Source organism: Rhinolophus sinicus, chromosome X, assembly GCF_036562045.2.
Source record: "Rhinolophus sinicus isolate RSC01 chromosome X, ASM3656204v1, whole genome shotgun sequence".
Classification (NCBI taxonomy): domain Eukaryota; kingdom Metazoa; phylum Chordata; class Mammalia; order Chiroptera; family Rhinolophidae; genus Rhinolophus; species Rhinolophus sinicus.
In genome coordinates, this window is record NC_133768.1 from 79,442,729 (window position 1) to 79,456,309 (window position 13,581).

The 13,581-nt window shown below is 34.7% G+C and overlaps 1 protein-coding gene across 8 annotated transcripts in view; it reads right to left on the reverse strand.

The window, feature by feature from the left end:
* Window positions 1-13,581, reverse strand: part of LRCH2 (leucine rich repeats and calponin homology domain containing 2) — a 165,612-nt gene that overhangs the window by 9,314 nt on the left and 142,717 nt on the right. For 6 of the 8 annotated variants that reach the window (XM_074323565.1, XM_074323566.1, XM_074323563.1 and 3 more), the window contains 3 exons: window positions 12,868-12,980; window positions 12,559-12,696; window positions 12,331-12,408 (listed from right to left, as the gene is read on the reverse strand). In XM_074323565.1, coding sequence (XP_074179666.1) covers window positions 12,331-12,408; window positions 12,559-12,696; window positions 12,868-12,980 — 329 coding nt within the window. Of the gene's footprint in view, window positions 1-12,330; window positions 12,409-12,558; window positions 12,697-12,867; window positions 12,981-13,347; window positions 13,547-13,581 lie in introns of those variants that run through there. The other 2 variants (XR_012493305.1, XR_012493304.1) reach the window with 1 other exon arrangement.

The following is a 13,581-nucleotide window of genomic DNA, read 5'->3' on the forward strand; positions in this document are numbered from 1 at the left end:
AAGGGAACAGAGGGTATATTCAAACAAACAGTCAACGAGAAGTTCCCAAACTTGTGGAAAGAACTGGATCCTGGAATCCAAAAAGGAAATAGAACACTTAATTTCCTCAACTCGAACAGGCCTTCTACAAGGCACATTGTATTGAAGCTGTCAAAAATTAATAACAAAGAAAGAATCCCCAGGGCAGCCAGGGAAAAGAAGAGGTAATCGACAAAGGAAAGCCGATTAGACTACCATGAGATTTTTCAGCAGAAACTCTACAAGCCAGGAGGAGTGGAACCAAATATTCAAACTATTGAAAGAGAGAAATTATGAGCCAAGAATAATATATCCAGCAAAGATATCCTTTAGATATGAAGGAGGAATAAAGACCTTTCCAGACATACAGAAGCTGAGGGAATTTTCTAATACACGACCTGCACTACAAGAAATACTAAAGGAGGCTATTCGACCACCATCAACAGGGACAATTTGTGGCAACCAAAACTAAAAGGGGAGAGTAAAGGCCTGAACCGGAATATGGGAATGGAGAAAGTAAGCGTGCTGAAGAAAATGGAATACTCTAAATATCAAACTTTCTTTTACATAAACTTAAGGGTAACCACTCAAAAAAATCCAGAACTGAAATATATACTGAAATAAAAAAAGAAACAGAGGGAAACATCATAGAATACCACCACACAGAAATAACAGACAACAACAAAAAGGCAAAGAAACAATGGAGACACAGACGTACCAGAAAAGTAAAGATACAATGACAGGAAATCCTCACATATCAATAATCACCCTAAATGTAAAAGGACTGAACTGAACAATAAAAGGCACAGAGTAGCAGATTGGATCAAAAAACTAAACCAAACCATATACTGACTCCAAGAGACACATCGCAGTTCCACAGACAAAGACTCAAAGTGAAAGGGTGGAAATTGACACTCCAAGCAAATGGTACCCAGAGAAAATCAGATATATCCATACTGATATCAGATGAAACATACTTCAGGATAAAAATGGTAAAGAGAGACAAAGATGGATATTTCATAATGATAAAGGGGACAATACAACAAGAAGACATAACAGTCATCAATATTTATGCCCCCAATCAGGGAGAACTGAAACATACCAAGCAATTACTAACAGAACTAAAGGGAGAAATTGACCAAAACACAATTATACTAGGGGACCTAAATACATCATTGACAGCTATAGATAGATCATGCAAACATAAAATAAAGAGCAGCCCTAAATGACACATTAGATGAAATGGACATAACTGACATTTATAGAGCACTTCATCTTAGAACATCAGACCATAATTTTTTCTAGTGTACATGGAACATTCTCAAGTATGGACCATGTCTTGGGGCATAAAACAGCCTCAGCAAATTTAAGAAGATTGAAATCATACCAAGCATATTCTCAGATCACAAGGCTTTGAAATTGGACATCAACTGCAAAAAGAAAGCAAGAAAAAAACACAAACACACTGAGATTAAACAACATACTTTTAAAGAATTACCGGCTCAAAGAAGAAATTAGAGGAGAGATCAAAAGATACATAGAAAGAAATGACAATGAAAATACATCCTACCAAAATTTTTGGAATGCAGCAAAAGCAGTTTTAAGAGGGAAACTTATATCATTACAGGCCTATCTCAAGAAACAAAAAATCCCCAATATATAGCCTCACATTGCACCTTAAAGAACTACAAAAAGAAGAACAAATGAAACCTAAGGTCAGCAGAAGAAAGGAAACAATAAAAATCAGAGCAGAACAAATGAAATAGAGAACAAAAAGACAATAGAAAAAAATTAATCTGACAAAGAGCTGGTTCTTTGAAAAGATTAACAAAATTGACAAACCCATGGCTAGGCTCACCAAGATAAAAAGAGAGAAGACACTAATAAACAAAATCAGAAATGAAAAAGGGGAAGTTATCACGGATGCCACAGAAATACAACGGATCATTCAATAATAGTATGATGCCTCCAAATTCAATAACCTGGAAGAAATGGACAAGTTTGTAGAAACATATAGCCTTCCCAGGCTGAACCATGAAGAGCTGGAAAATCTGAACACACAGATCACCAGTAACGAAATTGAATCAGTCATCCAAAACCTTCCCAAAAGCAAAAGTCTGGGGGCAGATGGCTTCACTAGTGAATTCTACCAAACCTTCAAAGAGGATCTAATACCAATCCTGCTCAAACTCTTCCAAAAACTTGAAGAAGAGACAGTGCTCCATAACTCATTTTATGAGGCCAACATTACCCTGATACCAAAACCTGGTAAGGACAACACAAAAAAGAAAACTACAGACCAATATCTCTCATGAATACAGATGTAAAAATCCTAAACAAAATTCTAGCAAATCGAATGCAACAATACATTAAAAAGATTATTCATCACGACCAAGTGGGGCTCATCCCAGGGGCACAAGGATGGTTCAACATATGCAAATCCATCAATGTGATACATCACATAAACAAAATAAAGGACAAAAATCATATGATATCAATTGATGCAGAAAAAGCATTTGAAAAACTGCAACATCCATTTATGATTAAAACACTTAATAAAATAGGTATCGAAGGAAAATACCTTAACATAATAAAGGCCATATATGACAAAACCTCAGCTAATCTTATAATTAACTGTGAAAAACTGAAGCCCTTTTCTCTAAGTTCAGGAACACGACAGGGCTGTTCACTATCACCTCCGCTTTTCAACATAGTATGGAAGTCCTCGCCAGAGCAATCAGGCAAGAGAAAGAAATAAAAGGCATCAAAATTGGGAATTAAGAAGTTAAATTATCCCTCTTTGCAGATGACATGATGCTATATATAGAAAACCCTAAAGACTCCACCAAAAAGCTATTAGAAACAATCAACAACACAGTAAAGTGGTCGGCTACAAAATCAACGTACAAAAGTGCATTGCATTCCTATAAACTAACAATGTAATCTCAGAAAAAGAAATGAAAAAAACAATTCCTTTTGCAATTGTAATAAAAACATAAAATACCTAGGAATAAAGTTAACCAAGGATGTGACTGACCTATATGCTTTAAAGTATAAGACATTTTTGAAAGAAATTGAAAGACACAAAGAAATGGAAAAATATTCTGTGCTCATGGATTGGAAGAATCAACATAGTTAAAATGGCATTACTACCCAAACAATATACAGATTTAATGCAATCTTCATTAAAATCCCAATGGCATTTTTTAAAGAAATGGAACGAAAAATCATCAGAGTTGTTTGGAACCACAAAAGACTCCGAATAGCCAAAGCAAACTCAAGAAAAATCACAGCGCTGGAGGTTTTACATTTACTGACATTAGTTGTATTACAGGGCAACAATAATCAAAACAGCATGTTATTGGCAGAAAAACAGACATGCAGACCAATGGAATAGAATTGAAAACTCAGAAATAAAACCACATAAATATGGACAGGTAATTTTTGACAAAGAAGCTAAAAACATACAATGGAGAAAAGAGCCTCTTCAATAAGTGGTGTTGGCAGAATTGGAAAACCATATGGAAAAGAATGAAACTGGACTGTTATCTGTCACCAAGTACCAAAATTAATTCAAAATGGATCACAGACTTAAGCATAAGACCTGACACAATAAACTGCATAGAAGAAAACATAGGTACTAAACTTAGCGACCTTGGGTTCAAAGAGTATTTTATGAGCTTGACTCCAAAGGGAAGGGAAGTAAAAGTTAAAATAAACGAATGGGACTATATCAAACTTAAATCTTCTGAACAGCAAAAGAAACCATTGACAAAAGAACGAGGCAACAAACTGAATGGAAGAAGATTTTTGCAAACAGTGCCTCCATTAAGGGGTTAATATCCAAAATGTACAAGGAACTCATGAATCTCAACACCAAAAAAACAAACAACCCAATTGAAAAATGGGCAGAGGACCTGAAGAGACATTTCTCCAAAGAGGACATACAAATGGCAAATAGACATATGAAAAAACGCTCAACGTCACTAATCATCAGAGAAATGCAAATCAAAACCACAATGAGATATCACCTCACCCCAGTCAGAATGGCTATCATCAACAAGACAAATAGTAACAAGTGTTGGAGAGGCTGTGGTGAAAAAGGAACCCTCATATACTGTTGGTGGGAATGCAGACTGGTGCAGCCGCTATGGAAGGCAGTGTGGAGGTTCCTCAAATAATTACGAATAGAATTACCATATGACCCAGCCATCCCTCTCCTGGGTATCTACCCAAAAAGTCTGAAAACATTTATCCATAAAGACACGTGTGCTCCAATGTTCATTGCAGCTTTGTTTACGGTGGCCAAGACATGGAAACAACCAAAATGTCCCTCGATAGATGAATGGATAAAGAAGTTGTGGTGTATATACACAATGGAATACTATTCGGCGGTAAGAAAAGATGATATAGGAACATTTGTGACAACATGGATGGATCTTGAGAATATAATGCTAAGCAAAATAAGCAGACAGAAAAAGCAGAGAAGCATATGATTTCACTGATTTGTGGTATATAAACCAGAAACAACAGAAGAACAAGACAAACAAATGGGAAACAAAAACTCATAGACACAGAAAATAGTTTAGTGTTACCAGAGGGTAAGGGGGGATGGGTGTGGTAGATGAGGGTGAAGGGGATCAAATATATGGTGATGGAAGGAGAACTGACTCTGGGTGGTGAACACACAATGGGATTTATAGATGATATAATACAGAATCGTATACCTGAAGTCTATGGAACTTCACTAACAATTGTCACCCCAATCAACTTTAATTTAAAATAAATAATAATAATGTATCGAGCAATGTTATCCTTTAGATATGAAGGAGGAATAAAGACCTTTCCAGATATACAGAAGCTGAGAAAATTTTCCACAAGGCCTGCACTGTAGGAAATACTCAAGGGGGTTATTCTATCTGAAAGAAAAAGGGAGAAGGGTAAAAAAGAAAACAGTAAGATGACACACAGAGAAACAGAAGTAGGAACTAGCTACCCTTATTCAGAATAGTGCATTATGTAGAGGAATATAACATAAAGGCTATTGGACGTTAAAACATTAAAAAAAAAGAGAAGACAATAGCTACTGCAACTCATAAATGAACTCATCATAAATAGGGATAACTTGTGACAACAAAAAACATAAAACAGGAGGGGATAAAGGTCTGAAGTTCCAAAGGGAATGGAGATAAGATGCACGCAGAGGAAATGGACTATTGTACATACGAAACTTTCTATTAAATAAATTTATTGGTAAACACACACACACACAGAGAAATTCCAGAATGAAGACACAAAAAGAAAAAAAGAAAACAGAGGGAAAAAAATCATAGAATACCACCAAACAAAAAACAACAGACATAAACACAAGGGCAAAGAAACAATGGAGACACTATGCTATCAGAATACAAAAGCTAAAATGGCTATGTGAAGTCCCATATATCAATGATTACCCTAAATATAAATGGTCTGAACTCACCAAGAAAAAGGCACAGAGTAGCAGATTGGATCAAAAACCTAAACCCAACCATATGCTGCCTTCAAGAGATATCTGACCTGCAAGGACAAATATGCACTCAAAGTGAAAGGGTGGAAAATTATACTCCAAGCAAATGTCATCTAGAAGAAAGCGGGTGTGGCCATATTTACATCCGATGAAACAGACTTCAAAAAGAAGTCATTGGGGGCCAGATCAGGTGAGTAGGAAAGGTGACCCAATAGAATTATTTGTTTAATGGCTAAAACCTCCCTCACAGACAGTGCCGTATGAGCTCATGAATTGTCGTGATGTAAGAGCCATGAATTGGCGAAAAGTTCAGGTCGTGTAACTTTTTCACGCAGGTGTTTCACAATTTCCAAATAGTAAACTTGGTTAACTGTTTGTCCAGTTGGTACAAATAAATAATGAACAATCCCTCTGATATCAAAAAAAGGTTAGCAACATCACTGCAACAAGTTTGTGAACTTAGTTGTCAGACCGTATATGCTCCAAATCAGGGAGTACCGAAATATATAAAGCAACTACTAACAGAACTGAAGGAAGAAAGTGACAAAAACACAATTCTAGCAGAGGACCTAAATACGCCATGGAGAGAGATGCATAGATCATCCAAGCAGAAAATCAATAAGAAAATATCAGCTTTAAATGACACATTAGACCAAAGGGACAAAATTTACATTTACAGAGCATGTCGTCCTAGAACACCAGATTATATATTCTTCTACAATGCACATGGAACATTCTCAAACACAGACCATACGTTGGGACACAAAACTAGTCTCAACAAATTTAAGAAGACTGAAATCATATCAAGCATAATCTCTGAACCACAATACTTTGAAATTGGAGATCAACTTCAAAAAGAAAGTAGAGAAAACTAAAAATATGTGGAGATTTAAAAACATGCTCCTAAAGAAACGACTGCATCAGAGAAGAAATAAAAGGAGAGATCAAAAGGCACATAACAACAAGTGAGAATGAAAATACACCATATCAAAACTCTTGGGATACTGCAAAAGCGGTAATAAGATGGAAGTTTATATCATTACAGGCCTATCTCAAGAAACAAGAAAAATCCAAAATAAGCAAAATAATATTACATCTTAAAGAACTAGAAAAAGAATAACAAATGAAACTCAAAGTCAGCAGAAGGAAGGAAATAATAAAAATCAGAGAAAAATTAAGTGAAAGAGAGAACAAAAAGACAATAGAAAAAAATTAATGCAACAAAGCTGATTTTTTGAAAAGATTAATAAAATTGACAAACACTTGGCTAGACTCACTAAGGAAAAAAGAGAAGGGGTACAAACAAAATAAAAAATGTAAGACAAGTTATGACAGGTACCACAGAAATACAAAGGATCATACAAGAATACTATGAAAGATTATATGCCACCAATTCAACAAACTAGAAGAAAAGGACAAGTTCTTAGAAACAAATAACTTTCTTAGACTAAATCATGAAAAACTGGAAAATCTATATAGAATGAACACCAGTAAGGAAACTGAAACAATTATCAAAAACCTCCCAAACAGCAAAGTCCAGGACTAAATGCCTTCACTAGTGAATTCTAACAAACATTCAAAGATGATTTAATAAGTGTTCTTCGCAAACTCTTCCAAAAATTTGAAGACAGAATACTTCCCAAATTGTTCTATGTGGCCAATATTACCCTGATACCAAAACCTGGTAAGCATAACACAGGAAAGAAAATTACAGACCAGTATCTCCAATGAATACAAACACGAATATCCTAAACAAAATACTATCACATTGATTACAACAACATATTGCAAAGATTATACATCACGATCAGGGGCAAAAAGATGGTTCAACATATGCAAATCGATCAATGTGATACAGCAAATAAAAATAAGAATAAAAATCATGTGATCATACCAACAGATGCAGAAAAAGCAGATGACAAGATACAATATCCATTTATGATTAAAACACTTAATAAAATGGGTATAGAAGGAAAATACCTTAACAAAATAAAGGACACATATGACAAAACCTCAGCTAATATCATAATTAACAGTGAAAAACTGAAGCCCTTTGCTCTATGTGCAGGAACACGACAGGGCTGTCCCCTATCACCTCTGCTTTTCAACACAGTATTGGAAGTCCTAGCCAGAGCAATCAAACAAGAGAAAGGAATAAAAGGCATCCGATTACGGAATGAAGAAGTTAAATTGTTACTTTTCGTAGATGACACGATGCTATATATAGAAAATGCTAGGGACGGCATTATGGCACAGTTGGTTAGAGCGCGAGCTCTCAACAACAAGGTTGCCGGTTCAATTCCCGCATTTGATGATGGGCTGCGCCCCCAGCAACTAAAGATCGACAACGGTAACTGGACTTGGAGCTGAGTTTCGCCGTACACAACCAGACTGAAGGACAACAACTTGATGGGCCGTGGAGGTGACGGGTCCTGGAGAAACACACTGTACCCCAATATAATTGAAAGAAAAAAAGAAAACCCTAAAGACTCCACCAAAAAGCTACTAGAAACAATGAACGAATACAGTAAAGTTGACAGCTACAAACTCAATGCACAAAATTCCATTGCATTGCCATATACTAACAATGAAATCTCAGAAAAAGAAATAAATAAAAATTTTTTTTTTGAATTGCAACAAAAAGAATAAAATACCTAGGAATAAACTTAACCAAGGATGTGAAAGACCTATACACTGAATACTATAAGACATTTTTAAAAAGAAATTGCAGAAAACACAAAGAAATAGAAACACATTCTGTGTTCATGGATTGGAAGAATCAACATAGTTAAAATGGGCATATTACCCAAAGCAATACACAGATTTAATGCAATCCCCATCAAAATCTCAATGGCATTTTTAAAAGAAATACAACAAAAAATCATCAGATTTGTATGGAACCACAAAAGACCCGGAATAGCCAAAGCAATCCTAAGAAAAAAGAACAATGTTGGAGGTATCACACTCCCTGACTTCAGGGCAACAATAATCAAAACACTATGGTATTGGCAGAAAAACAGACACAGCAGACCAATGGAATAGAATTGAGAACCCAGAAATAAACCCACGTGAATAGGGGCAGATAATTTTCGGCAAAGAAGCCAAAAACATACAATGGAGAAAAAACAGCCTCTTCAATAAATGGTGCTGGGAGAACTGGAAAGTCACGAGCAAAAGAATGAAACTGGACTGCTGTCTGTCACCAAGTACCAAAATTAACTCAAAATGGATCAAAGACTTAAATATAAGACCTGAAACAATAAACTGCATACTAGAAAAGATATGGACCTTGGGTTCAAAGACCATTTTATGAATTTGACTTCAAAGCAAGGGCAGTAAAAGCTAAAATGAATGAATGGGACTATATCAAACTTAAAAGCTTCTGCACAGCAAAAGAAACCATCGACAAAATAAAGAGGCAACCAACCGAATGGGAGAAGATTTTTGTAAACAACACCTCTGATAAGGGGTAATACCATGTTTCTCTGAAAATAAGACCAGGTCTTATATTAATTGTTGCTCCAAAAGACCCATTAGGGCTTATGTTCAGGGGATGTCATCCTGTAAAACCATGCTAGGGCTTATTTTCCAGTTAGGTCTCATTTTCGGGGAAACACAGTATCCAAAATATATAAGGAACTCATACGACTCAAGCACAAAAACTAAAGAACCCAATTACAAAATGGGCAGAGGAGCTGAAGAGACGTTTCTCCAAAGAGGACATACAGATGGCTAGTACACATGAAAAAATGCTCAATATCACTAATCATGAGAGAAATGCAAATAAAAACCACAATGGCATATCATCTCACACCCGTTAGAATGGCTATCATCAACAAGACAAATAAGTGTTTGAGAAGTTGTAGAGAAAAAGGAACCCTCATATACTTGTTAGTGGGAATGCAGATTGGTATAGTTGCTATGGAAGGCAGTGTGGAGGTTTCTCAAAAAATTAAGAATAGAATTACCATATGACTCAGCAATATCTCTACAGGCTATCTACCAAAAAAATCTAACAACATTTATCTATAAAGATATATGTGCTCCGATGTTCACTGCAGCTTTATTTATCGTGGCCAAGACATGGAAACAACCAAAATGTCCTTCGATAGATGACTGGATAAAGATGTGGTATATATACACAATGGAATACTATTCTGCCATAAGAAAATATGAAATAATGCCTTTTGCGACAACATGGATGGATTATTATGCTAAGCGAAGTAAGTCACACAGAAAAAGTCGAGAACCATATGATTTCACTGATATGTGGGATATGAAACTGAAAACAACAAAGGAAAGAGACACACAAATGAAGAAATAAAACTCATAGACACAGACAATAGTTTAGTGGTTACCAGAGTGTTATGGGGGAGGGAGGTGGTAGATGAGGGTGAAAGGGATCAAACATATGGTGATGGAAGGAGAACTGACTCTGGGTGGTGAACACACAATGTGATATACAGATGATGTATTATAGAATTGTACACCTGAAACCTGCGTAACTTTAATAACAACTGTAACCCCAATAAACGTTACTTAAAAAAAAAAGAAATAAAAAAGCAATAAAGGCATATATCCAAAGACTTGTATATACATATTCACAGATTCCTTATTTGTAGAAATCCCTAAAACTGGAAACAGTGCAAATGGCCATCAACCAATCAATGGACCAACAAACTCTTATATATTCATATAATAAAATACTACTCAGCAATAGAAAGGAATGACCTATTTATACATACAACAACATTGAGTCTTAAATAATTTTACTGAGTGTACGAAGTTACAAAAATTACACATATTGTATCATTCCCTTTACATACAACTCTAGAAAGAAAAATGCAAACAAAATTATTAATAATAGAAAGCAGATTACTGCTTTTGGGGAAAGGAAGGATTGCAAAGGCACACAAGGAAACTTTTAGGGGTAATGTTCACATTTATTATCTTGACTATGGTGATGTTCTCATGGTGTATGCATATGTAAAAGCTTATCAAATTGTATATTTCATTTATATGAACTTTATTGTATATTAATTTACCTAATAAAGCTGTTAAAATTGACAAAAATATCGTAAAATACAAAAAGTAAATGAAAAAATTGACTAAATATTACTATTTCTACGTCAGGGGATAGCAAATTGAAGCTAAAAATAAAACTTCCCTCACTGCCAGGAGCTAGTTTAGAAAAAACGGAGTTGTTGACTGATCCCTCCATAGCTCCCCTTATGGTGAGGATGGGTGGTGCACTAACCTTGACCTAGAATGAACTGGAGAGAGAAGACAAGAGTACTAAGAGAACTAAGAATAGTTTTGTAAGATGTTTCCATTTATGCTTCTTGCCTATTGTATCAAAAAAGTGTCTGCAGTATGTTGGACTGTCTTTTCTTTCATGTAAAAGAACGGAAATAAAGAGTATCCAAGTTAGAGGGTAGGTTTTGCAGTTAGACCACCTGGGTTCACAGCATGGCTCCTGTTTACTAAAGGTGTGACCTTGGACAAGTTCCCAAACCTGTCTGTGCCTCAGTTTCCTCATGTGTAAAACATGAATTCACTTAATAAATGTTTATTGAGAACTCTCCCCCCAAAAAAATTTAAAAATGGCAATACAGGAAAATGTATGTAATACAATAAGTAGAAAAAAAGACCTTTCTAATTTTTATATATTCTAAAAGATTAAGAGTACAAAAAAGAAAGAACGTAAAAACGGTTAAGAATTAAACTTTTCAGACATGTGAAGCATAGAAAAGATATAATTAGAGAACAAGATACAGTTTCCAAATTATACAGCAATTCAACTGATCTCTCTATATAAATATTTATTCACTTGAGGAAAGAGGTTAGAGTGGAATATTCAGACCAAACGATTATGACACTGTTGAAAAAGAGAGCTTAACAAGCACAACTCATTATATATGAGTTGTCAACACATTGCACAACTTAAACTTACACAATGGTATATGTCAATTATTTCTCAATAAAAAATAATTTTAAAATTAAATTAAATTTAGAAAAGCACAACTAGATTGTGATCTGCTACCAATGTCATGTCCTCTCAGCAGTTAATCATGTTGATATTAGGCTTATGTTTTCCAAAAAACAATGTTTTGATGATGCATTTTCATGAACATTTTCCAATATAGCTTTAATTGTCAATTTTATAGTATTACAATTATTATATGAAGCATAAGCCAATTCCTACAATTTTCAAAGTTTACCCAGTAAAATATTATAATGTTACTAAGATTTCTAATTTGACATTTTAAATTAATTTTATTTTTAATTGTAATAAATTTATTGGGGTGATATTGGTTAATCAGATTATACAGGTTTCAAGTATACAGTTCTATAATATATCATCTGCATATTGCATTGTGTTCACCACTCAAGTTTAATACACTGTTCAAGGTGAATGTAAATCTTTCAGAGTCTGTCCATGGATTTACTGTGTAAAGGAATCCAAATGTCCTCCACCAGGAAAAATGAGGAGCAATGACATTAAAACTAAGTTGTAATATGGCCACTACATTATTTTATCCAATGATGTGTATGATGAGTAAATTTTCCCATATATGTAGCTGTTTTGGAAATGACTTTCAAAAAGCAGCTTAAAAATATTCATTAGAGATCTGCTACAGTTAAAGCTGGAACTCAACAGAAGGTACCATGTATTCATTTTCAGAAGGTATTCATTTTCGTGTTCAAAAAGCATTATTCATTCCTACTGTGAAGAGTAAGAACCCCAGTGTGCATGTAATAAATTAATACTTAAATGATCATTTTGATAGAAAAATAACAATTACCTGTGAGACACCCAACTTTTTACAAGCATCAAGAAAATTTTCTACATTTCTTCGACATTTTGCCATGCTCAGTTTAGGCTGTGAAGTAAGAAAAAAAGACATTTTCAGACATACTTATATAGAAATTAATCAAAATGAAAATTTAATTTATGTAGGTATATTATTTAAGACAGTTTGAAGAGGCTCTATTTTCCTTTAGAGAAACAACAAATTGCAGAGAAAACTTACCACCGCTGGTGATGGTACATGAATACTAGCTACGGAGCGCGGCCTTATATGATTGGCTAAATGGCAGAGAACAACCCCATCCATTAGTGCAGCTCCAATGTCATCAGGCAAAATTACTTTTAACTTGGACTCGAGATTCTATAAAGAAATGGGTATAAATCACAGATATTCTACCTAACTGTTATATATTTAGATTACTAATCATTACATAACCCAAAAGAGCATTGAAAATAAAATCCACATATGTTGTTAATTTTCCAAGTTAAACCCATTTCTGCAAAGCAGATCTGAAAGGGCCATCTGACGTACATTGCGAAGTTGTCGTATTTGCTCTCTTTCTTCTCGTAGATGTTCCATCTTTCTTCTCATTGTAAATCCGGGATCTACTGCCCCATATTCCTGGCAAGATGAGCGGCTAAAAGCTACAAAAACAGAAATTTCCACCTTATTACAAAACTAATAGGATCAACCATCGATATGGAAAGAGGCATGATAAAAAGAATCAAAACTACATAAAACGCCATTACTTATTAATACATTCTAAATGTTTTCCACAGAATATAACAGAAATCTACTTATCTGCATAATTGAAAGCAACAACAGGGAAAACAAGTGTAATGATTTCTCCCATCTATACATGTTCTTATTTAAATAAATGTTTTTAGAAATGTATGATCCAGGTTAAAAATATTATTGAATATAAGTTAGCCTTTATTATCTTTATAGAAAAAGGAAATTAATCTTGAAGGTCAATACAGTTATTCAGGAATAAAAACTATAATTCAATACCTTGCCAAGTAACATGGATCCATTTTCTTTTGGGCTTGCCAAATGCGAAAAGATCCCTTTTTAAAACCACAATATAATGGAGTGCTATAATTTCAAACAGTGTTTGGTCTGCTGGCAGAGTGGTCATTCTAATAGCAGTCACAGTAGAGTAGAAATAAGACTGCAGTATATCTAAGGCAAAAAGCTGAGGTTTCAGGAGCTTGAAGGTAAAGAGGAAGAAAGAAATGGGGAATG